Source organism: Festucalex cinctus, chromosome 20 (genome assembly GCF_051991245.1).
Source record: "Festucalex cinctus isolate MCC-2025b chromosome 20, RoL_Fcin_1.0, whole genome shotgun sequence".
NCBI classification, from domain to species: domain Eukaryota; kingdom Metazoa; phylum Chordata; class Actinopteri; order Syngnathiformes; family Syngnathidae; genus Festucalex; species Festucalex cinctus.
In genome coordinates this window covers 7,396,595-7,421,540 of record NC_135430.1, presented here as the reverse complement: position 1 = coordinate 7,421,540, position 24,946 = coordinate 7,396,595, and the positions used below count along the sequence as shown (strand labels likewise).

At 39.0% G+C, this 24,946-nt stretch overlaps 1 protein-coding gene and 2 long non-coding RNA genes across 8 annotated transcripts in view; 2 read left to right on the top strand and 1 right to left on the bottom strand.

Moving 5' to 3' along the window:
• Positions 1-16,369, top strand: part of tmem108 (transmembrane protein 108) — a 28,833-nt gene extending 12,464 nt beyond the window's left edge. For all 4 annotated transcript variants that reach the window (XM_077508843.1, XM_077508844.1, XM_077508842.1 and 1 more), the window contains 4 exons: positions 9,447-9,530; positions 12,155-12,856; positions 13,666-13,817; positions 15,568-16,369. In XM_077508843.1, coding sequence (XP_077364969.1) covers positions 9,491-9,530; positions 12,155-12,856; positions 13,666-13,817; positions 15,568-15,684 — 1,011 coding nt within the window. In that variant the 5' untranslated portion in view covers positions 9,447-9,490 and the 3' untranslated portion in view covers positions 15,685-16,369. The remainder of the gene's footprint in view (positions 1-9,446; positions 9,531-12,154; positions 12,857-13,665; positions 13,818-15,567) is intronic.
• Positions 16,370-17,201: 832 nt separating this feature from the next.
• On the top strand, positions 17,202-21,983 carry LOC144009237 (uncharacterized). 2 transcript variants are annotated; one of them, XR_013280872.1, is made up of 4 exons: positions 17,202-17,430; positions 19,054-19,124; positions 20,299-20,411; positions 21,460-21,983. It is a non-coding gene; the product is annotated as an uncharacterized LOC144009237 (long non-coding RNA). The 2 variants fall into 2 exon arrangements; XR_013280871.1 differs by lacking the exon at positions 21,460-21,983 and having other exon boundaries at positions 17,206-17,430; positions 20,299-20,679.
• Positions 21,396-23,326, bottom strand: LOC144009236 (uncharacterized). 2 transcript variants are annotated; one of them, XR_013280870.1, is made up of 7 exons: positions 23,057-23,326; positions 22,877-22,989; positions 22,742-22,771; positions 22,452-22,519; positions 22,173-22,341; positions 21,554-21,879; positions 21,396-21,484 (listed from the first exon to the last, which is right to left on the bottom strand). It is a non-coding gene; the product is annotated as an uncharacterized LOC144009236 (long non-coding RNA). The 2 variants fall into 2 exon arrangements; XR_013280869.1 differs by lacking the exons at positions 21,396-21,484; positions 21,554-21,879 and adding an exon at positions 21,991-22,111 and having other exon boundaries at positions 23,057-23,280.
• Between the last annotated feature and the right edge of the window lie 1,620 nt (positions 23,327-24,946).

Sequence of the window (24,946 nt, the reverse complement as noted above, 5' to 3'; positions counted from 1 at the left end):
TTCTGCAGCGCCGACCGTGATGCTTTGAAAAATCAGCTCTTCGAGCCATTTTCACTTAGTAGCGTGAATTTTGGTTGGCGTGTCTATCATGAGTAGATCCACAAAAAAGTCCCATGAACCCATGCCCGAAAAGACACAGAAGTCGGCCATTTTGTTTTGTAGTATCCAGTTGTATAGCTCATTTGGACATATGGATGTGTATGATTGAACTGCAAATTCACTTGGTCACATTAAATTTGGTAGGCATGTCTGTCATCAGAAGAGAATATCGTGATATAAAAACTGCCACAATATCGTCGTCGTCATGTTCACAATATTTAAAAGGAACACATCTGTTAAAAAAAAAAGTCAGGTTGATTTCCATTTGTGCAGTTCTAGCACCCTCTAGTGGCTTGTTCATTAGTGCCATTTAATTTTCATGAGGGATGTTTTGGCATTCTTTGTTTAAAATCTATGCTAATTGTCAGATGAAGGGGGAACCTAATTTGCTTGTGATGTGATCAATGTGTGAGCAAGTAAGTGCCTTAATATTATTAGAGATTGTAGGTGGTTTATACCTGTATGCATTGCTGTTATGTACAAAAGCACAATATGGTGCTGTTTTTTTAGTATGATTTATTTTATTTTTTTTACAATATTGTGATATTTTTTAAATATCGCCAACCCCCCCACAATATTGTGATAATTATCGTATTGTGATCATATCGTATCGTGATGTTTGGATATCGTTACATCCCTAGGAGACCCCCCCCACCCCATAAAAAAAACAACAAGTCTCAAGAAGCCATCAGTGAAAGAATGCAGGACGTCTGCCATTTTGGGGTGATTCGAATTGGACATTTTCAGAGGTCCTTCTAAGAAAATTCAGCCCTTGAAGCTGTTTTTATGTAACAACATAAATTTTGGTGTGCAAGTCTATCATGAGTAGACCCAAAAATAAGTCTCAAGAATCCATGCTGGAAAACAAAACAGAAAGTCCGCCATTTTGTTTTGACGCAGCTTCTCGTATCGCGAATTGCTGCTACCAAATTTGAAGAATGTGTAGCCTCCTTCACAGATTCGCGGTTTTGTTGATGCATGTGGGTGGAGCATGTCAGCCAAGTTTCATAACTTGGCTGGAGAGGATCTGATAACATCAAAACATTGCAATTGTGAGTCATCCTCGAAGCCATTTGCTAATTAGTCTGTTTAGAGGTCGCCCTGATTGCTTGGGAATCAGCGAGGGATGATGAGGATGATGAAGGCGGGACGTTTCCTCAGCAAATATGAATCACGCCGAAGTTAGCGTCGATCTGTTTGCTAATGATGCCAGAAGAAGTGGCGGCCGCCAGGCAGGCAGGGAGGGCTTATGGCCGAGTGATCCTCGCTGATCCTCTTGCATCACACTCGCACCACTCAATTAGCCCGCCGTTAAGTCGCCGGTTACTCCAAGCCGAGCTACGCATCCTCGTCTCACTTCCGCGGGGGATCAGACCTGCACAACCACTCAGTGGCTTGTTTGGCAACAACACGCGTCGCTTTTTTTTTTTCAATTTGCAGCGGCTTTGCTTTGTTACGCTCACTTCATCACACGCTCGTCTTCACTGATGAATATTTATTTTTTTAGATCTGTCAATTACTTTTATTACTAAGAAATCATGGACGGAAAAGCGGTGACGCTAAGCAGATTATTAGGCTTTGATCTTAGAGTCATTGCCTTGCTGATATTTTAGAAACAAATATAGAAAGCATTGCAAAATAAGAAAACTAAAATATTACATGAAAAATTGCAAAAATATCCTGAAAAAAACTCAAATGTTATTGTTGGCCAAAAAAATAGCTTAAAAGAAAAAAAGACTAAAATGACTTAAGTGTTGTGAAGGAATACAAAAATTTCTCATTTATTTTCATGGAAAACACATTGAATATTAATCATATTATAATAATATTAATAAAAAAATAAATAAAAACAGAAGAATTTTTTTTCACTGAGCTTCAATTATACATAGATTTTCACTATTCACTGTGTGGATGCAGATAAAAAAAAAATAGAAAAATATAAGACAAAAATAGTAGATGACAAGTGCACAAATATCAGACAAAAATATTGGAATAATTCAAAAATCTTTGTGTAAAATCCAGAACATTACAGTAACGATACCAAAATATTCAATCAAATAACATGAAAATATTAGAAAATCATACAAACATATTGAATGAATATATTGGGAAATTTAACAACAAATATTGCCAAAGAAATAGTTGAAAAATACTCGAGTATTCGTAAAGAATATTATAATATTAGATTTAAACAAAAAAATCGGACTTGCATAATACACCAACACTGGAATAAAACATAAAAAATTTGAATAACATTTTTTTAAAATAGTAGCTGGAAGTATCAGATAATAATGTAAAAATATTTGCTGAAAAACACAATGACACTACAAGAACACAGCAAATATTAAAGGGGAAAAAAAATCACAAAAATGCTTGATGAAATCAAAAATATTTGATGAACATTTAAAAAAAATAAACACAAATTTGGGACTGTGGCCTGACTAGAATGACATTTATTCTTATTTACATTTTTTTTTCTATTACTGTGCAGAGGCATAGCAAGTTCCCCCTTGGAACATGTTTAGGTGAGCAACAGGAACTATTAATCGGTTACTAAAACAGTGAAGTTCAACCTCTGGCTAGCGGATTCAATGGCGAGCAAAATGCGAGTTTTTGACAGCATAATATCCCATACACGTGTTGCCTGAGGCTATTTTGAAACGAAATATATTCTTTGTTGTTGTTAAGCTCTGTAAAAGTGGTTCGCAACAAAAGGAAAATGCGGGTCCCGGCCAGGCTGACAACAGTTGCGAAACACTTGATTCAGGAACTTCCTGGACTTGTGGAAATCCCAGTAGCTGCTCGTTGCTGATGTTCAACTTCCTGTCCTCAACTGTTGTGCTGGAGACATTATTCCTTTTGACAGGAAACTGTAAATTCCACGCTTGCGCTATTGTTCTCCAACAAGAATTCGTCCAAGCTTCCTGACTGTATTTTCTTCCCTACACTTGTATTCCAATTTCATATTTGTATCTAATCAAGCAGTGAAAAGCCTGACTATAGTGCAACTGTAGCACAGTGAGCTAGTGGCTTGCAGATATGCCTCGCAGTGGACAGGTTCCGGGTTTGAATCTCGAGTAGGAATAACAATAGTAACTTCCTGGTTGAAAATGGCATCCTGCTTTGAGTCGAATTAGCATAGCTGAGGTTAGGCAAATTGTAGCTTTGTCGTCATGGTAACACAGCATGTCACAACCTCAGCATGAAAAGCAGTTTTGTCTCGCTCTGAATTTGTTTTTTGTTTTTTATGATCATTGTGTTCTACACTAAAAATAAAAAATTGCTGATTTTGTACCCTTTGTACATCTTAAGAACATACCTGGAAACGGTTGCCGTGGAGAACAACAATGGTCACAATGGCAAGGCAAGGCAAGTTTATTTGTATAGCACATTTCATACACAAGGCAACTCAATGTGCTTTACACAACGAAAGGCAACACAAGCATCAAGAAACACAGTAGTTAACATTCAGAGGAAGAAGAGAAAATACAAATAGGTTACAAAATTTCTTCACAATCTTCAAACATTATTCAACAAACTTTAAAACATTTAACATAAGGAAGTTTAAAATAATAATAATAATAAAAATAATAATAATAAAACACTTAATTAAAGCTGTTTAAAAGTCACTAATCAAAGGTATAAGACAAAAGAAAAAAGCTTTTTTACTTGGATTTAAAAGCATTTACACTCGGGGCTGACTTCACTTCTGTTGGTAGCCTCTTCCATCTGTGTGGAGCATAATAGCTAAATGCAGCTTCACCATGTTTGCTTCGAACTCTGGGTTCCACTAGTTGGCCCAAGTCTGTAGATCTCAGAGCCCTGCTGGGTTTGTACTCAATAAGCATTTCTTGGATATATTCAGGACCCAAACCATTTAGTGAGTTATAGACGAGTAGCAGAACTTTAAAATCGATTCTACAGCTGACTGGGAGCCAGTGTAAATCCTTAAGTACTGGAGTAATATGTTCTGATCTCTTTGTTTTGGTCAGAATGCGAGCTGCAGGGTTCTGAATGAGCTGCAATTGTCTCATGTTCTTTTGAGAGAGTCCAGTCAGAAGACCGTTACAGTAATCTAGTCTGCTGGAGATAAAAGCATGGATAAGCTTCTCTTGGTCTGCTTGAAGCATGCAGTCCTTCAGTCTGGATATGTTTTTCAGCTGGTAAAAGGCTGTTTTAGTGATGAATTTAATATGATTGCTATGAGCAACACGGTATAGTTTGTACTTGGAGGGACAAGAATAGACGGCTTGGAAGTCAGCGATTCAGAGTTGAACCAAAACAGGAAGTCAAGGTAACAATGGCGCCTGCCTTGGCCCGGTGCTTCGTCATCGTTGCTGTTTTCCCGTTTTGCATCCTAAAACATTTGACAGGCGGCGTCAGTATGGCGCGATGCCGCCGCATTGAAAGTGGGCGGAACCGATTATTTTTAACTTTTTTTTTGTCACGAAATTCTTTAACATTTAATAATAATCTTGACTCGTCGCATGGGATTTGTCAAAAATTCTCATTGGATTTTGACTTTTTTTTTTTTTTTCTTAAAAAAGTTTTACTTGTTTAAAAAAGAAATACTGTCATGTAATCCCTCCACTTTTTTTTGGGACTTTTTTTTTATTTAAAAGTGTATATATATATATATATATATATATATATATATATATATATATATATATATATATATTAGGGGTGTGAATTGCCTAGTACCTGACGATTCGATTCGTATCACGATTCACAGGTCACGATTCGATTCGATACCGATTAATCCCGATACGAATTTATAAGTCGATTGTTGCGATTTTTTTCATTCAAATTTAGAAAATACTAATCAGTAAGCTTGTAGAGTGTAAGATTTATATGAAAATGTATTATTTATTTATCTGAAATTTCAGTCTTATAGAGGTTGTAATCTGTTTCATGTTTAAACAGCATTAAAATAAAATATTAAGGCTTAATGTTCCGTTCATATAACATTCTTCCATGCTCAAGGTGTGAATCCTAAAAAAAAAAAAAAAAAAAAAAAAATTTTAAAAATCGATTCTGCCGATTATTGAATCGATTCGAGAATCGCGCGATGTAGTATCGCGATATATCGCCGAATCGATTTTTTTTAACACCCCTAATATATATATTTTTTTTTTACTCACAAGGATGCCCGTTTACGTGTTTGCTTGGGCTCGTTATGCAAAGTGACACTGTGACACATTAAGCAGAATTTTGCTTTATGGCAAAGTTGCCTAGCTCATATTTCAACATTTTCAGAAAACAAGAAAAAAAAACACACATTCTAGCATTTAGGGGTGTAACGATAAGTGTGATATTGTGATATTAATACTGACGCAATGTTGTCATCATCATGTTCACAATATTTAAAAGCAGCACATCTGTTAAAAAAAAAAAGAAAAAAAGAGAAAAAAAAAGTCAGGTTGATTTCCATTTGTGCAGTTCTAGCCCCCTCTAGTACTAGTTTTTTAGTACAACATAATTTTCATTTTGGATGTTTTGGCCCTTCTATGTTTAAAATCTACGCTAATTGTCAGATAAAGGGGAACGTAATATGCCTGTGAACCGAGTCAATAAATTTTTTAGTATGAGCTTTTTTTTTTTTATTACAATATTGTGACCTTTTTTAAATATCACCAACCTCCCCATAATATTGTGATAATTATCATAACCTGAGCTTCATATCGTGATACCGTATCATGATGTTTAAATATCATTACATCCCTACTTAGCAAGCACAATTTTTTTTTTTTTAATTAATATTATGACACTAAGTTGACAAGCAAGTATGCTAGTAGGCTAACAAACAAAAATAGTAATGTGCTTGCTAAAAACATGCTACTAATGCTAGCATTGTGAGCTATTGTCGCTGCGAGTGTCACCCCTGCGCGTGTTGACAAGTGTAGCGACACGCCAAATCATCCCGTCGTCTGCGGGGGGGTGACACGGGGACGCCGAGACGGTTGACAAGGAGGGGGAAGTTATTTACGACTCAGACGCTACCGGCTAGTGAGCTGCATCCTGATGTTTGCCCTTTACCGCACGCCTGCTCCAATCAGGGAGCAGGCAGGCGGCAACGTTTCATGCAGCCAATTCTCTCCCGCTCGGGAATTCGGACCATAATGTCATAATGTCACCCTTCAAACGGGGAGATACAGTACAATTGAACACATAAAATCTAATCTCAAGGTCTGAAATTGACGGTGGACAATCTGAATTGGTCAATTGTTTATAATACGATGTATATTAAGGGTGGGAAACTCTGGGTACCTCACGATACGATACGTTATACGATGCAAGGCTCACGATAACAATTATCTCACGGTATGACAATACTGTGATTATCGATATATTGGTCCGGTAATAAATCCGCGTTCATCTATGATAAAACAAGACATAGACTGATGTTTTTCCAATGAGAAAATAGTTTCTTTTTGTAACATCACTAAAACACCATTTTAAATTTTTCTTTTTTGTCTTCTTCACAATGAGTACTTTAGTTTTTTTGTTTGTTTTTTTTGTTTTTTTTTAAGAAACACAAATGTTTTAAGAGACCACTTTCTGTGAACAAATTTGTGTCTGTCTTAAACACTATTGTCATGCAAACATGTCAGTCAGTTACATAGTCAATTGTATTGTTTCACTTTATAAACTGTGACACAATTTTTTTTGTGTAACATTGAAAAAGTAAATAAATAATTACGTAAATATTAGGGCTGTCAAAGTTAAAGCGTTAATAGATTATTTAATCACAGAACATTGTCGCATTATTCACGTATTAATGCAGATTAATCGCACTATTTTTTTGACCGCACTTGAGCCTTGAACGTAACCGCGGATGGTTACATTGAAGGCTGCACAGGTCAGTGATTAGGTCAATGCACGGCATTTCCGACGCTTGTTGTTCCAAAATGAGCGGGGTGATTCCATTTGGTGTGCTCGGTGGTAAATTTCGCTTTAAAAAACACCCCGACGGGACTTTAAATAAAACAAAAGTAATTTGCGTTTGATTAATAATTGCTGAATTGCACCCAATTGATATGATGCTGTTACGTTTTGAGCAATACACGCATGCATGCAATGGCGTACATGCATTCAATCAATGTTTGTAAATGACATTCATATCATAAAATGCGTTGTCAAAATATTACGGTATTTTGTATTTATTTTATATTACGCCAATACGCAAGTATTTAGCTGATTAATCAAAATCAAATCAAACTTAAATTAAAAATCAAAATTAAAAAGTGTGATCAATCAAATTAAACATTTTAATCGTTTGACAGCACTAGTAAATATTAAATCAATACTAATATTCCTTAGAAATTGTGTGCTTCAAAAAGTTGAAACAGAATATGTTTTGAAATGTTAAAATTGAAGATATAATCCACATTTTTCATAGAAACGTATGCAAAAGTGAGTCAGTTGCTGGACAGATGTCTTAGACAAGTAAAAGTAAGCTCATGAGTCTTCTTCGCCTGAAGACTTGCGTCCTTTTTCCCACCACTCTTATGAGGCGCTCCCCCCAGTGGCCCGCCCAGTTATTGCTCAATAAGTAATGAACAATGGAGCCATTATAGTGGCTGTATATTCACTACAAATGTCGCGATACTTATGTAGGCGTATCGATAATCTATCAGGAGACAAAGTATCATGATTTATCGCGATATCGATATATCGTCACACTCCTAATGTGTATATAATAGCCTGGCTTTCCATGACTGAAACCAGAGAGTAGCCATCTTACATTGCCACTGTGACTGACAACTTCTTGTCACAAGATGGCCGCCGGTGGCTAAGCAGTATTAGCAGTCCAGGTTTTTATTATTATACTTCTATACGTCCATGTTTTGGAAGGCGTGAGCCATGTTTGGTTATAATGCAATGTTGTATTTTCTTCATAAAATATTTTCGTCCAATCAGATTTCTGCCTCACTGTGTTGCCATGCAAATCCGATCTGCCTGCGTACTTTTTATTTGTAGCTACATTTGCATGTCTTATAATTGACAGCTGTCATGTCAAGGGCAATCCGATCTGCGTCAATCATGAATGCGAGATCGGGATCGGCTGGTGCGGGTGTGCCTAATGAAGTGTCCAGTCAGCGGTTGGTTATGTAAGAGTGGAAGGTGTGATGCTGATGCTCCCCTACTGGGGACTGAGCCTTAATGTTCTTTTAATGGCCGACACACATGGACACGCACATGCAGTGACTCAGCATAAGTCATATTGTGTCATGTGAGTGGTTCGACTGCACCAAACAGTCTTGAAAGCCACGGTGTGTGTCTGGTGCTGCAGGTGTGTGCATGTGTGTACGTTCTCCCACTCACACGAAAGCAAAAAAAAACAAAAACAAAAAAACAGTGGTTTCATAACAGGGTCGTTGAGTGGTGATGGTTAATCAGCCGCTTTTGTAACAATAAGCCACTTTGCCGCCACCAAAAGGATTGAACATTCCCAAGCGGGTTACGAGCAAGTTACAACATACGCAAAACGTTATCTGGATTCTGCTTGTTGCGGTTTTCTTTTCTTTTTTCTTTTTTTGCCGTTACATGTTTGTTTTTTTTTTTTTCTTTAGTTTTTTTATATTAACACATTACAACATAAGACAAAGATACTGACATCCCCTCCCCCAGACACACGGTCGTTTTTTGTTTTTTTTGGGGGGGGGGGGGGGGTTTTGCGCCGTTTCATGTATTTTTTAAAATTATTATTATTATTTTTTTTTTTACATTAACACATTAAAAAATAAGACAAAGATACTGACATTCCAACCCCCCCCCCCCAAAAAAAATACATAAATAAATAAAAAATAGCCGATTTTAGTTCTTTTAAAATCGGCAAAAATCGTTTTTGATTGTTTTTGCCGTTACATGTTTGTTTGTTTTTTTGTTTTGTTTTTTTATATTAACACATTACAACATAAGACAAAGATACTGACATCCCCTCCCCCAGACCCCCCCCCCCCCCCCCCCCCCCACACACACACACACCCAGATACAAAATATAGCCGATATTAGCTCTTTTAAAATCGGCAAAAATTGTTTTTTGTTTTTTGTTTTTTTTGTTTTTTTGCCGTTTCATGGTTTTTTCTTTTTCATCTTTTTTTTTGTTTGTTTTTTTAATAACATTAACACATTACAACATAAGACAAAAAGATACTGACATTCCACCCCCCCCCCCCCCCCCCCACACACACACACACAGAAAAAATAAATAAATAAATAAATAAAAATAAAAATTACAAAAAATAGACGATATTAGCGCTTTGACCACCTTGAGCGCGGTGTCGATACGTGAGCGGCCAGCTTCATTTGACCGCCGTGTCGTCTTTCGTCTTTTTTGGCAGAGAACCATGAGCACTGTGGAGGAGGACCCGGATCACATGATACCATGAAGGCCAGCCTGCAGGTCCTGCGCTGCCAGCTGCTGAGTGAGTGCACCACCAGGGTGGAGGGGGGGGGACACAAAAGATGATGGCATGACGGTCAAAACATTAGGTACACCTCTGCAGTCAAATCCATCTTAAACAAAATATTCCAAAGATTCGAAATATGAAACCAAAAAATAAAATAGCCAGAAAATGTTTCCGACATTTTGGGCTTGGCTTTTAATGCACCCAATTTAGCGTTCTTTTCTGGAATCCGGAGCACTTCCTGTTTAATGTGACTGCTTCCTGTTTGCTCGCCATCGCTAAATCAACAGCACAAGTAAGCAGCACCACTACGACATTTTTCGGTTTGTTTTGTTTGTCACGTCTTCAAAGCTGCTAAGCAGCAATTAAGCGGGCGTTCAAACAGGAAGTGCTTGTCTTTTATCTGCGCGCTCACATCTGTTGACTGGTCGCCGCCCAAGCGAGAGCATCCACAGGATGGAGACTATCTGGACTGCAAATGGACACACCCGCTTGAGCAAAAATGTTGTCGCGTGTAGGTCTCACCGCTCCAATATAGTTTGAACGCATGATTTACCTTCACACCTCTAGGGGGCAGCATTCTCTCAATTGGTAGAATAGTTGTAAATAATAATACTTTTTTGCCCATCTTGTGACATTTAGAGCTTTTCAGAAAGAGCAAATAGGTGAGTTTTGAGCAAAGATGTTGAAAAATGCTAAATGTACAATTTCAGACGTTTTCCAATCATTTAACATTCTTTTTTTTAATTTCAGGATTTACTGTATATACAAATTGATGATCTCAATTCAGCACTTTGCAATCAATTTTAAGTATTTTTACATTATTATTATTATTATTATTATTATTATTATTATTATTATTATAAAAGAATAGAGCCAAAATAAGATGCACACTGAAAATGAGCCACTTAACTATCTAGTCAAAATAAATCGTTGTGCTGAAAAAGTCATTTAATCTTTTATTTTATTTTTTATTTTTATTTTTATTTTATTTTATTTTTTTTATTTTTATTTTTTAAACAGTATCATCAATATCATTGATTGGATGACACCTTTTCCTGTCAAGTGTTTTGTCCGCGGGATCTTGTAATCTTCAGCGGTATTAACGTGACCTTGGGGGAGGTCTCGTCAGAGAGAAGGAAATCCAATTTGTTTAATAAACGGATGATAATGCCCGTCTTCAAGTTGTCATGTCACATGGGAGCCGCCGGGAGCTTCTGTTTCCAGTTAAAAAAAATAAAAAATGTCACGCTTGGCCTCAAGATGGATGGCAAATGTTCTTTTTGTTTGTTTTATATTTATTTATCAACAAATGAAGCTTACAGGCTTACAGAAAAATTGAAACATACATCGTGGCATGCTACTTGCTATCGTAAAGTGCAACGTGCAAACGGAAGTGGAAATTGTGACGGAGGACCTGCTGACTATTTGGCGGCCTCTCCGGTGCGCTTCATGACGCAATCTCGTTAAACGCTCTCGATTAAAAGCGGAGACGCGTCACGAATGCAAAACAATAAAATGACGTGTCGCGTCCGACGCGGGCTGGGGGAAAAAAAATGAAGCGCAGGCGGGCACGTGAAGGGAAGGAAGCTCATTAAGCAGACGTCTCCTCTTGTCATGCAGCTTCAACCTGAAGGGCGGACTCGCGTGAGCGTGCTCAAGCCCACTTTGACATTTGGAAGAATTGAAGCGCTGATGATTCAAAATAATCCAGAGTCCCAAAAAAAAAAAAAAAAGTCATGTGGGCGCGTGCAAACCCACGTTTGCTCGTGTGACATTTTTGGTCACCAGCAGAGGGCGATATTGCCCAACGTGGTGGAAAATTGACATGAATTAACATTCACAAATTCATCCTTTCAAATTCTAAATTCACAAATACAATGTAAATATTAATCAGAATACTGCTCTTAGATTAGTTTTGGTACATACCGTTTATTGTTTAAAAAAAAAAAAAAAGCTTACGCTGCTTTGACAGAAAAACGTTCTTCTTCTACTGTTAAATTTTCTTCTTCTACGCAGCTAAAGCGGTAACAATAGAAAAAGAGTGTCTACCATGTGAAGGCAAAATGAGCTAGAGGGAAAAAAATTAAGGTCGTATTTTACTTTTTCGACTTGTGTTAAACACATAATGGAAGGTTAGATAAAGGTTCCTTTTCCCTTTTTCATTCTCCAATTTTAATTAAACAAGAAACAGGAGACGACTCGTTCAGTACAATGGTGTCGGCAACACTGCCTCCTTCTGGACTGAGAAGGAACAGGCCTTAAGTTTTTTTTTTTTTTTTTTTTTTTTTTTTTTTTTTTTTTTTTTTTTTTTTTCCCCCCCGTCCGGACCTTAGTTCATGATAAATTCATAAACATGTGGAAATCGTCGATATGTTTGTGTATCTTTAAAAACACCTGAAAATTCCAACTATATTAGTGTGAATAACTTCATATAAATATCTCTACATGTACTTCTACTACAAAAAAAAAGCAATCACATTGCTGTTTTAATGAATGTCGTCAAGCTTTTTAAAATTGTCATTTTTTTGCAGACATTTTTTCATGTCTAAATCATCTCCTTCAAGTTTTATTTATTTTGTAATTATTTTAACAAGGTGTCGATGTGATAAGTCAGTGTTGTTTTCTTTTTTTAATTGCAGGTGTAGTCGCCTTCCTCGCGCTGCCAGTCGGACTGGCGTCGTCCGCATACGCCGCCCCTCAACGGGACTCTGTCGCCATGGCAACCGCCACCCTCAGCACTCCCCGCCCGGACTGGCAGCGGGAAGGCTCCAGCAGTGGCGAATGGTCGCCCAAAGGTGACGACGTCGCCCTCCACTCCACCCGAGCCTCCGGCCTGCGTGGTGGGCCCCTCAGGGAAGCCCCGGCCCGCCACGCCATCACCTTGAGGGAGGCGCCCGCCGACGCGAGCGAGCCCCCCACCGAGCAGCTGGCGCCGGCCGAGTCCGTCACCCCCGCCGGGGCCAACCAGACCTCTGCCACGCCCACTTCCCAAGAACTCGGCCTCCGTCCTACGGGTGGCGCCGCCAATCGCACCATCGTCACCAACGACAGCGCCGGGGCGCTGACGCTCCCGCCCCCCCGGCCCAACGCCACGGACGGCGACGCCTCCCCGGCAAGCACGTCCGTTGCCCCGGAGATGGCGTGGACGGACAGCGGCAGCAGCTTCCTCAACAGGCAGGAGCCGGCGACCACGCGGGACCCCTGGGGGGCCGACAACAGCTCGGGGCCCGGCCTGGACTCGTCGTCGCCGCCGCCGCCATCGTCGCGTGTGGCCGTCTGCCTGAGTCGCGTGGATATCGTGTGGATCGTGCTGGCCATCAGCGTGCCCGTGTCCACCTGCTGTAAGTGGAAGTATTGCTTTGGCGCCATCTGGTGGCAAGTTGAGGGGTTTCAGCTTGAGAAGTTTTTGTTTTTCTTAACCAGGGCAGAGAAAATAATTTAGAAAAATACTTTTAAATATCAACAAAATGTTGGCGGGTCTGAACTGGGGTTCCGCAGATTTCTGACAGCACTATAGCACCCCCTAGTGCAAGTGTAGCGTCATACCTGGATATCTATTGGCTGTCTCCGCCCTCGACGGGCTGTCAGCCAATCACAGGGCACATCTACAAACTATCTTTCACACCTGAGAGCAAATTGATGGAGCCGCTGACCTGTACATATTGACTGGATAGCCGCTAGCCCATACACGCCAGTGTAAGCCGTGAAGTCACAGGGCGGCCATCTTGCTACTCCCACCTCATGAGCAGACTACTGTATAAACTATACAGTATACGTACAGATGACACATATACAGCTCGTAGACACTTGTAAAATATCTGAAGTCCTCTTTTTTTTATGTATAATACATTTAAAACACCATAAATGATGCTGTTTCTACCAAGTACTGTCTCAAATATTCTCCAGTTTCGATACTGTAAATGTATAGGATCGTATGCAGAGAAACGTTATCTTGGGAGGAGCAATATGGCCGCCTCGCCACCCCAAAAGTGTTGGCCTATCGGCTAAGCTGAGTAGCGTAAGAAAATGCTGCAAACTCGACACTAGAACCTGAAACGGGATTCAAATCCAGAACCCCTTCCGAATGCATTTTCACGTTTGCAATTTTTTTGAAAATATCAACTCATGGAGGCTGTGTCGTTTTTGTCAGCCGTCCTGCTGACGGTGTGCTGCATGAGACGCAGGAAGAAGTCGTCGAGCCAGGAGAACAACCTGAGCTACTGGAACAACGCCATCACCATGGACTACTTCAGCCGGCACGCCGTCGAGTTGCCGCGAGAGATCCACACGCTGGAGAGCGAGGTAAATACACGCACGCACGGTCAAATAAGGATCAATGTGCCTCGGGGATCCAAACGAGCGAGCGAGTCATCACGTCAATGTCATCGCTTGCACACTTTTTCCGTTTGGATCATAATCGATGAGGCCGATAACAAAAGAGAATTCAACACTGTCAATCGGGCATTTGTGTGCCTGCCTGATGGAAATTGTTTTTGGCTGCTAATTGCTGATTAATGAGCACATTTGCGTTCATGTTCTCATCCATCACAAGCGACGCCAAGTATTTGGATGACAGCAGCCAGTAAAAAGTCAAAAAGAAAATACTACAAATAAAAAAAGACTTGTCTTTATTATTTTTCACCACCTGTGAGTTCAGCAATATTTTACATTTTTTTTGTTAAATTAACACATACAGAAAATCAGAAGGACGCAAGGGCCACATAATGTTATGAAGAGAAATTGTGTTTAGTCCTAAAAATTGTACAAATAATTTATTTGTGCTTTTGCATATTTAGAAAAATGCTACAGTATATAAATCATTTTATTGCTAATATGGCAGTAGGATTATTATAGTTTTGGAATTTTTCATTTTAGTTAGTTTTTATTAGTTTTCAGGGTGGTTCTATTAGTTTTTCTTAGATTTAGTTCTTTAATAAATGCTTAATTTTTGTTTAGTTAGTCTTATTTATTTTTATTTTTATTTTTATTTTATTTTATTTTTTTTTAATGTGTATTACTTGTGCGCAATATTTAAAAAACACCATGGGTGTGATGTCGTTATTCCGGTTTATATCAAAATAAATCTACTAAAATCACATTTAAAATCATCCCCAAAGGCTCATGCATTCAATTAATTACCAGACTAAAACAAAGGACATGTTTGCTATAATTATAGTTAGTTTTATTTGAGTTCGTCTTGTCAACATAAAATGTAGTTTGAGTTAGTTTTCTTTTTTTTTTTAAAGCATCTCCGTTTTTATTTTATGACGACATTGTTTTTTGAATTTTAGTTTTAGTTTTTTCGTTAGTTTTAGCTAACTAAAATAACCTTTAATAGCACCTGTGTTTTTCGACACCCTCCCTTCTTACTTTTACCATCTCCAAACATTTTTGTCTTTATTTTATTTAAACTGAGTCAAATGCCATTTTTAGCATATGTCGCGGGCCACTAAAAAAATGGACAAGGAGCCGCAAATGGCCCCCAGGCCGTAGTTTGGACACCACTGTACTATATTATAATATTAATATTAAATTATTATGCTGTATGTATGTTTGTGAATACTTTGATCTATATATGTTGTAATAACTCAAGTATCATTTTACATGTTTGAGTGCCCCGCGACCCTTGTGAGGAACAAGCGGTTCAAAAAATGGATGGATGGATGGATGAATTGAACCATGCTAACATGCTCAGTTGACCTTTATTTATGTTCTAAATGTGCTTTTTTTTGTGTGTGTTACATTTGCCATCTAGTGGTGTTAGCCTCACATAGCATCTGCACGCCCCCATTTGGGGGTTGAACTTGACGGAAGATATCAGGAAATGTGTGATCACATTGGTCACCGACATGCTTTTATGTTTACTTTTTTTAATGTATTTATTTATTTTAACTATGTGACTTGTAGTAAGACATTTTACAGGAGAAAAAAGACGTATGACATTTTATTTAAAAATAAACATGATGGAAATGTATATGAGGGCATCTAAGATTTTCCATGATTTTATTTTGTAAAGCAGGATATGATGTAACAATTTGTGTTTGTGTCACAGGAGCACGACAGCTGCCTGCCGCCAAACGGCGACTACGGTGTGAGCAGCGTGGTCCTGGTCAACCCCTTCTGCCAGGAGACCCTCTTCATCAACAGAGACAAAGCCTCGGACATCTAGCGACCTCCGACCTCTGCTGCCCCCAAAATAAGCCCCTCCCCCCTCCAGACTTTCAGCACTGACTTGCAGGAGGAGGAGGAGGAGGCGAGCGCGCCTATTTTTGTGATGTACAGTTTTTACACACGTACACAGACACAAAAAAGCGTATTAATGATGATCATTTTTAATGTCTTTATAAATACACACGTGTGGTTTGCCTCCATGACTGAAGCAGCCTATATATAAAAGCAAGTGCTTTTGTTTTCAGTCAAGATGAAATGACTTCTTCTTATAGCCTGTTCAACTTGAATATAAAAATTATGTATGCATAATATACATTTGATAGGCGCATCCCAAACATTCTAAAAGTTTAATTGTCGGGTTCAGTTCCAAAAGTGAAACGACGCACAGATTTGTTTTAACCTGACATTGTTTTCGATTTCCTAAGAAGTGATCCAAATGTTTTGCATTGAATGCGTTTCGTCAATCTGCAAACATGAGTTTCACTTTTCAAGGATTCATTTTTTTTTTCTTTCATGTATTCTAATGAGTCGAGGTGAACCCGTGTCGTTTATATTTGAATCACATGGCCCAACTGTAAAGCAGTTCTTTTTCAAATCAGCATTTTAATCATGAACAAATCATTGTTTTCCTCTTTCTTTTTCTTTTTTTTTGTCCTGCAAATAAACAAGCAGTGCCATAATAATCATCATGACTTGCACATATTTTGGACTGATCAGCGATAGTAAATGATGCAAATTATCTTTGCTTTAAATGTGTCCATCGAGGGTCAGAGGTCACCAATTACATCATAAATTTTGCATACTAGTGCTTCTTTAGTTATTATTAGAGTGTATTGCTAACTTGTATCGTCTCAACCATAGAAATCAGTTTTTAAACGGCAGGCAACAAAAATGAGTACACCGCTAAATGGAAAAATTGTACCCAAAGTAAGTGGGAACATTTTATGTGGCCGCCATTATTATTATTATGAATCTTGTTGGGTCATTAAGGCGTCACGGCAGGGAAGACGCTGGCTTGACATGATCGGGACATCGTGGACCCAATCTGTGCGTCTGGTTTTTGTGTTTGTGTCAGCCGGCCGGCCGCCATCTGCGTGAAGGCTGAGCCGTCCAAGGTTCAAGTGTGGGTCATCACAGTCATCTTCAATGGACAACTGGTCACACACACACACGGGATGGTACAATTATCCTATGTATAAACTTAAGTAATTGCGTTTTATGACTACAATGGAATTGAGATTTTGTTAGGTATGATGTCTTGTAAATGTTTATTATTTTTGCTTTGATTCCAATTTGTCCAACGAAGACTTGTTGAACGAGGAAAAATACCCGGATTAAAAAAAACAAAACAAAAACAGTTGGTGACCCCTGGTTTGTGCGAACGAGTAATTTCAAATGTTTAAAGTTCAAACTTTAAATTCTGGATGTACCGTTCGACACACGTTAATAACAAAATTAGCTCTCTGGTTCGTTTTTCACTCCGGTATTTATTATTATTTGTGGCTAGTTAGCGCTCGAATTAGCTGTGACCCGGAAGTTAAACATCGACCGGAAAAAGAAATAAGGAAATGTTTGTCTTGGCGTTTTGTTTTTCAAGCGCATGGTGTGTTTTACTTTAGTTGGGTAATATTAGATTATTTATATGCACATATGCGTCTACAATAAAGGAATACTGTCTCCGCGTCGGCTGCTGCCCGTCCACCTGCACGTCAGCTGAAGAAAAGCGGCGACGTGTTGTGAAAAGGTAACTCGGGCTCAACTTTTCCACGTTTTCACTGCATGGTCCTCTAAAAGTGTATATATATAAAAGAACCGTCGTCTCATATGTAGCATGTCCTCAGTTGACTCAAATCAAAACATTTAGGTGCATTTACAACAATCTAACGAGATACGATATTGTTGTCCAATGTAAACTGTTTTAGTCTACTTGTCAAAAAAATCGAGAAAATGAGATATCAAATAATAATAATAATAAATAATAATAATAATAACAGGCAGCAGTATTAAAGAAAATCAGTTTTGAGCGTTTGAAATGTGAGTCAGTCAGTGTTCCTGACACTGCATCTAAATATATGACTGGATAGCCGCTAGGCCAAGACTTTTAAAGTCGCGAGGCTGCCATATTGCTCCTCCCAAAAACGTTTCTCGGCATACGATCCGATACATTTACAGTATCGAAATTAGAGAACATTTGAGATCCTACTTAGTAGAAACAGCATGATTTATGTTTTTAAATATGTTAAACATAGACAAGCGGACTAAGTTCAGACCTTTTGAAACTTTCCTAAAATACACGTATAAATTATATGATGACTGTTTACTGTAGGAAACTTGTATATTTTTTTTAAATTAATGAATTTTTAACTAATTCAACAAAATATGCCTCTGACAAATCTAATATCAAAGGAACTGAGCGATTAAAAGAAAAATGGGTCTTCAAAGTAGCACATACATATTTTTTTATTTGTTTTAACTTGTTAAAAAAAAGAGTGAGCACCCCCTGGCACAACATCTGTACACATTATACCACATAGTTGATACAGTAGTCTACTCGCGAGGTGGGAGGAGCAAGATGGCCGCCCTGTGACTTCAACGGCTATCCATTCATATATCAGATCAGTGGTTCTTGATGCATTGTGGGATTAGTTGACGCAACATTAGAGGATGGTCGGAATTTATGTTTTTTTAATGTATGTATTTATTTCTTTTTATGGGGACAGATGTGTCTCAAAAATATTCATACAAATAAATTTGTGATTTGTACATGTGTTTTTCAGATGCACAAATATTTTCGTGATTTTCACGTGTCAACTAAAGTTTATTGTTTTTATCTTATTTTATAAGCGTTTCAAACAGCTGAGTAGTTCAGCGTATTGTTTCACGTCGGGAGATAGCTCATACTGTCACGTGCCTTGCGTTACGTCGAATATTTGTTATGAATGAAGATCTAGTTTTATACTCGAGTAAATTGTTTTACTATTCACGGTCTGTGTTTCCGAACGGGTCGCCATTGTAGAGTGACGTCACATTGTAGTCAGTCTTTTTTTTTTTTTTTTTTTTTTCCGGTCTTGTGCGGGCGATGGGATTGATAAGGGTGGAGTCAGCAGAGCTGAGTGAGTGATGGGGGCGTGGCTTCGGTTACACCGCACTGACCTGCTTGCTGAGTGCAGTGGATCACTCGCATTTTATGAAAAATCATCAACAGACAATCTATCGTCAAAACTTCAATAATATGACATTTATGAAGTAGCGAGGCCAATATTGAAGAGTTTTTCCATTGTTTGAAAAGTAAGTGTTTTATGCAAATTGCCACCTCCGATATGCAAATGAGCTTGACTCACCGCTTCCGTTTGTCCGTTTTTGCCAGGATGGAGGTTGTTTTGAGACACGGATGGGTCTGCGACACAAGAATGCAATTGGAAAGCTGCTTTTGGACAGGTACGTGGACTTTTTTTTCACATGCTGTGTACTTGAGGAGGCGTGTCTGATGCCACTTAGCCATTTGTAAGCGCACGCTGACTTGCGCTTGATGTACTTGGACACACAACAGAACAACATTCAATTATTCTCAACATGTGCTTTACTTTCAATCACAAATTTTATTGAAAAATAAATTGTATAGAAAATCGAAACAACTTACAAACAAAATAAAAACTTTTTTTTTCCAAATGTATTTAAAAAAATCTATTAGTTTGATATTATATTGCCTACTTATTAAAATAAATACAATTTGTACAAAAAAAGTGAAATGAAAGCACATGTGGAGGAGCAGTTAATGATGTACTTGTGTGGTTGTACGCGTGTCAGTGTTGTGCAAATGGATGACTTGTGCTTGAGGTACTTGGACGCACACCGCAACAGTCAGTGGTTCTCAACATGTGCTCTTTTTTTTTTTTTTTTAAATCACAAATTATTGAAAAATAAATTATTTAGAAACTAAAAATTTCTTTTTTTCATTTTTTTTTTTTAGAAGTTTGATGCTATGTTCCGTAGTTATTCAAATAAATACTATTTGTACAAAAAAACTTAAAAGCACATGTGGAGGATCATTGAATGATGTACTTGTTGTGTGGTTGCACTTGCGTCAGTGTTGTGCAGTGTTGATGAATTTGGTTAGGCCGATGTGAGAGTTGCTTTTTTTGGTTGCGCTCATGTAGCGAATGGCTTTGACAAAATTGGACAAATTGTTCGCTCGTTGTCTTGACTCATGTGTACGGCTTATGATAGTAGATATGTCCGAGTATTCGCTAGACTCTTGTCTTATTTCTTGACTATGTGGACATCATTTATTGACAGATAGATGATGTCCACAAATGTCACGAGTGCACAGTCGAACCTCTGCATGTTGTTCCATGTCAACTTCACCATGCTATGCTACTTCAAAATAGTTTTTGGTTCTGCTTTTACTGGTGATTCCACATGCTAAACTTTTGTTAGCCACGTTTAACTGAAGCATTTTAATGACAATTTGGCATCATTGCTTACTCGCTGTCAGGTTTTTTGTTTGTTTTTGTGGTTGCGCTAGGTTAGCATCGGACTTAGCTGCGAGTCCGAAGTGTTGTGAGTCATTTGATGTAAACGAGCACGACTGACTGGTTTTGTTTGTTTTTAGCTGCGAGGACGAAGGAGGTGCCGGACGACCACACAGCCGACAGACTCACAAGACTTGCGGACATGTTGGATGGGTCGTCTGCGCTACATTGACAGCAAGCTGCTCAAGGACAGGTGTGCATGTGTGTGCGCGCTATTTGAAGGCCAATGTTGTTCGTGTGATGTCACGAAGCCATTTCTCATTTTTTCAAACAAATTTTGGGCAAAAGTCCGGAAACTGCTCTTTCTCCCATGGCTCGCTTGCGCACAAGTGACATCACACACGCAACATGGCGTTGTTGCGCTGCTGTTGTCAACATGCGTTTGGAACGCGAGTCCAACATTAAATTGCTGTGTCCAAAAAAAGTGCTCGTCTGAAATCAAATATATTGTTCAACTGAAATGAGTGTCCCGTGTTTTATTTCTGTGACTTTTCATGTGTTTTTTCAGCACCTCGAATTGATTGCAAGCGGAATTGTTCAGGTTGTCCTTGAAGACGTTTTGGCCTCACGTCCGAGCTGACTTTCTCAAGACCAAATGGCATTTTGAGCACAAATTGAGGAAGCCTGCTCGGACCACCTGAACAAAGCCATTTGCAATCCATTCAAGGCTCGAAATTTTTTTTTTTTTGTGCTATTAAGCTTACACATGCAAATGATGGGACATAGCTCCACCCACTTCAGGAAAAAGTCCTCATTAATTTGCATAACCGACGACGCCCTCTCAAAATGGACCAATCAGCTGGCTGTATGCAAATTATTTACATAGCCACACCCATTTTTCCACAAAAGACCTGGTATATTGACTAATTTGCATAGACACACCCATGTATGCAAATCATTGGGCAGGGTTATTTGCATAAGCCCCGCCCACCTAGGGAGCCAACCAATCAGATTGTGGCATTTTTACAGAACCTACCAATCAGGTAGCTTCCCACTCAGTAATTTGCATAAACCCGCCTACCATGTGACTTGGCCACACCTTTATTTTACCACATTTTATGAAAGGTTTTGTAATGTTAAAAGTTCAGAAATGCAATTTGTCAACTTTTTTTTCCAAAGTACATTTTGGAATGGCAAACAATTCAAAATAAGCATTAAAAAAACGAATTGGAAAAACTTTAGATGTAAACTTTATTGGGGGGGGGAGTTGTATGACTTGATTGTCTCCTTGTCATCTACAGGTGAAGTGAGCCAGCAGGCGCAGACCTAAAACAAAATCAGTGAGTCATCACAGCTTGTTTTATGCAGAATATGTTTTTGAAATGTGAAACTCACCAACCCGCACAGAAGGCCAGCCGACAACTTAGGTGGGATTTGGGCCAAAAATCTCTCACACGGCTGAGTCACCAGGAAGCCCGCCATGTTCCTCGACATGCAGCACAACAACAGACATGGAGGAGAAGCTCCCACAGTCAACATTCAAAGCTTACCTGCAATTGCGTCGACTTCTTCAAGCTGTTGGCGCTGAGAAAACAAGTGGACACTGCCAGCAGTTTTGATATGCAGCAAATACTTGACACCAGATGAAAGTCACCAGTGCAGAAGAGGACCTGTCATTCGTTTCTGGGACCGTCCGTGATGACAGCTGCATTCACAGGAAGCTGACCATGAAGAAAACATTCAAGTGACATTGAAAGAAGCGTAAGACAACCAGGCAAGCGTCAACTTCTTTATTAGCATCCGGCAACAATCCAAAAAAAAAAAAAAAAAAAAAAAAAAAAAAAAGCAGTATCTTGGTGGCCAGCTGGTTTCTCCACGATGACCAATTAAGACTGGAAGCCTCCCTAAAAAAAAACAAAAAAAAACCTGGGCCCAGAGATGCTTTGGCACCACCTAGTGGACATAAGAAAACCACCGTGAACATGTCAGCATACAAAAGGTAAATAAAATGTACCTTTTTGAGGGTCCCGAGTGAATCGCAGTTCAATGCAGCTTCAAATATGTTTCAGACGTTCACGTCAGCCATTTTGTTTTGCAGCGTGCTCAAACCAAGCGAAGGACAGCCTTGTGCACAATTCGTGTTCCTCTGGCAGCTCTGCTTCAAGTCAAGACGCCGTTTTTACCTGCACAAAAAAAATAAAAAATAAATAAATGTCAGCGCAAATTATTCGGCATGTGCTGAAACTAATTAAAACATATCACATTTTAACGTGTATGAGCGTTTGTGTCTCACCAGTGACGAGGACAGGGCTGAGCTGGACACCGGAAGTGTCTCAAATGGCCTACGACATCTTGGGTGGGCTGAAAAACATACTCACGTTACATAGTTGTCTTCCAAACATGTAAGCACGTTTAGCCAGTGGGGAGAGAGAGACGGAAATAAAAACAATTGCCAAAAATATCGGTGTAGTAAGCAACTTTATTTCAATAGGAGTCAATTCGCTTCAAGATGCAAACCTGTGGACAAAATTAAAAGTTACGAGTTGATTCTCAGTTGTTAACGTCCAAACGCTCGCAACCTACCTTCTGCCAAACGATGCTCTTCTCCAGACGCTAAAAAGGGAGAAAAGCATGTCGTGTTATTAAAATTCTTCAATTTCCAGGTACCGTTTAGGCGTTTAATAACTCAAAGCTTGAACAAACGAGTACTTTACTCACCGCGAGCATTTATTGCCACACATGTCGTTTGGGTCATTTTAGCACGCGTTTGACGTTAATGGACCGCGATCGAGCAAACATTTGAGCTAACATGCTAGTAAGGTGTTTGCACGCTGAAAAGGTGAACAAAACATGTTAAAAGTTACAAATACGAGTGTAAAATCTTTAAATTAAACAAACCTCTTGTCGAAGCTTTTAATCATCTTGTCGAGAAGATGAGTGGAGAAGAGCAGGCGTGTCGACGTCAGGCTGGTGAAGAAAAGAAAGATCACTAAACTTCGTCACAGCTTAAATAGGTTTTAGCTAACGACGTCTTCACGGGCTATTTTTTTTCAAAAGCTTTATTTAAACAAGAGAACCAAATAAAAGTCAACCACGTTTTGACGGAAAAACTTGATAAAACCAGTGACGCACTTGACGACGCTGAGGATCGCACCCTGCTTCTCTGAACGAGAGACCATGTTGTAAACCATTCGGCCAAACTTGTTATTTTTTTCACACTCTTGGCTTTAATTATGTCGTAGCTTGACAAATGGCGTTCCATTTTTTTCAAACATTATTTCTATGAATAGAAGCGTAAATCCTGAAATCGTCAAAGCCGAGATGGTCAAGTGGTATACGACATTGCCTTCGGTTGACTTGTTCTCGGGTTCAAGCCTCGTTTTCTGCAACCTTTCCATTTCGTCGTTATGTTTGGTAGCTCGATTGTGCGCAAGCGAGGATCGAACCCGTGATCACTTGAACCAGAAGCAAAGTTTTATACCATTCGGCCATTATGGTTCAAGGTGCTCGGCGTTTTATATTGTGTATTTGTAGAATTTTCGGATGTGTATATGAATCCAATAAATGCAATAAGATCCAGTTCAGCTACTAGGCCAAGGTGGTCCAGTGGTTTGTAACGAATATTTCTGTTTCCACAGACACTGGTATACGATTCCTGCTTCTTCCAAATTTTATAGGATTATTTCACAAATGATTGAAAACGAGGGTGAGAGCTGGGCTCGAACCCGGTACCCCAGTGCGTGAATCGTTGTCTTAGTCCATTCGACCATCAGTGCACGAGTGTTTTCGTCAAAAATTAATGAAGGTGATGGTACATTGTAATCGGAAACCTTATCTTGAAGTAAACGTGTATGACGTCATGCATGTTGCTGCTTCAAACATCAAGGCGTATGTAGTAGGAATGGAAAAATGTTGAATTGTGATTGTATTGTTTTGTTGTTTATGTTTTGTTATTTTTGTTTTGTTGGTTAAATAAAGATGACTTTACTTGACTAATCCGCTCAAGTACGAATCCAAGGATTATTTTACATATTATCAGCTCACGAACAAGTCACCCAGTCATCCACAGGAGGGCAGTATTGCATCGTATCTCGGTTGCTTCTCCGTTTTCCTCGAAACTTTCACCACGACTTTGTCTCAACCATTCTTCTTGTTTTTTTTTTTAATGTATTTCCTTGGCGGCTTTCATGATGCGTGTCTTATAACGGTACGCTTATTGTTTTATCACATAACATTTACAAACGAGCCGAAACCCTGATATACTAACATGAAACGTCACCCTTCCAGGGAGTGCGCCATCTTGCTGGAGACATGTGGTACTGCACCCAAGCTTCTCCAGAGCTTGCTGATGAGTCGTCATTGGAACGACAGCATAAAGTGTTGATCAACACAAACAAACCACACATCTGAATTGACGAAACATTTTTTTATTTGCACAAAACCGTGCAGAAGGTGAACACACAACACTTCAACAGTGCTCATAAGCATTTTTTTTTTTAACCTTGTCCCCCTAAAACTGGTTCTCAAACTAGGGTCCACAAACTCAAAGTTTTTATTTTTATTGATTTAGTCAGACAATCGTAGATGGAGGAAGGAAAAAAACAACAACACAACATGCAACTCACCTTTTCTGTCGCTTCCTCCATTTCCAACATCCAAACCGCTCATCAAACATGGAAAAAGGTCCGGTCAAAGTATTCCGGGAAAATTATTGGTCCGTACCTTATGACGTCAAAAGTGCCAAGAGCTGGTTTTCTCAGGTTGGGAGGGGTGGTGCTTGCAGATCAC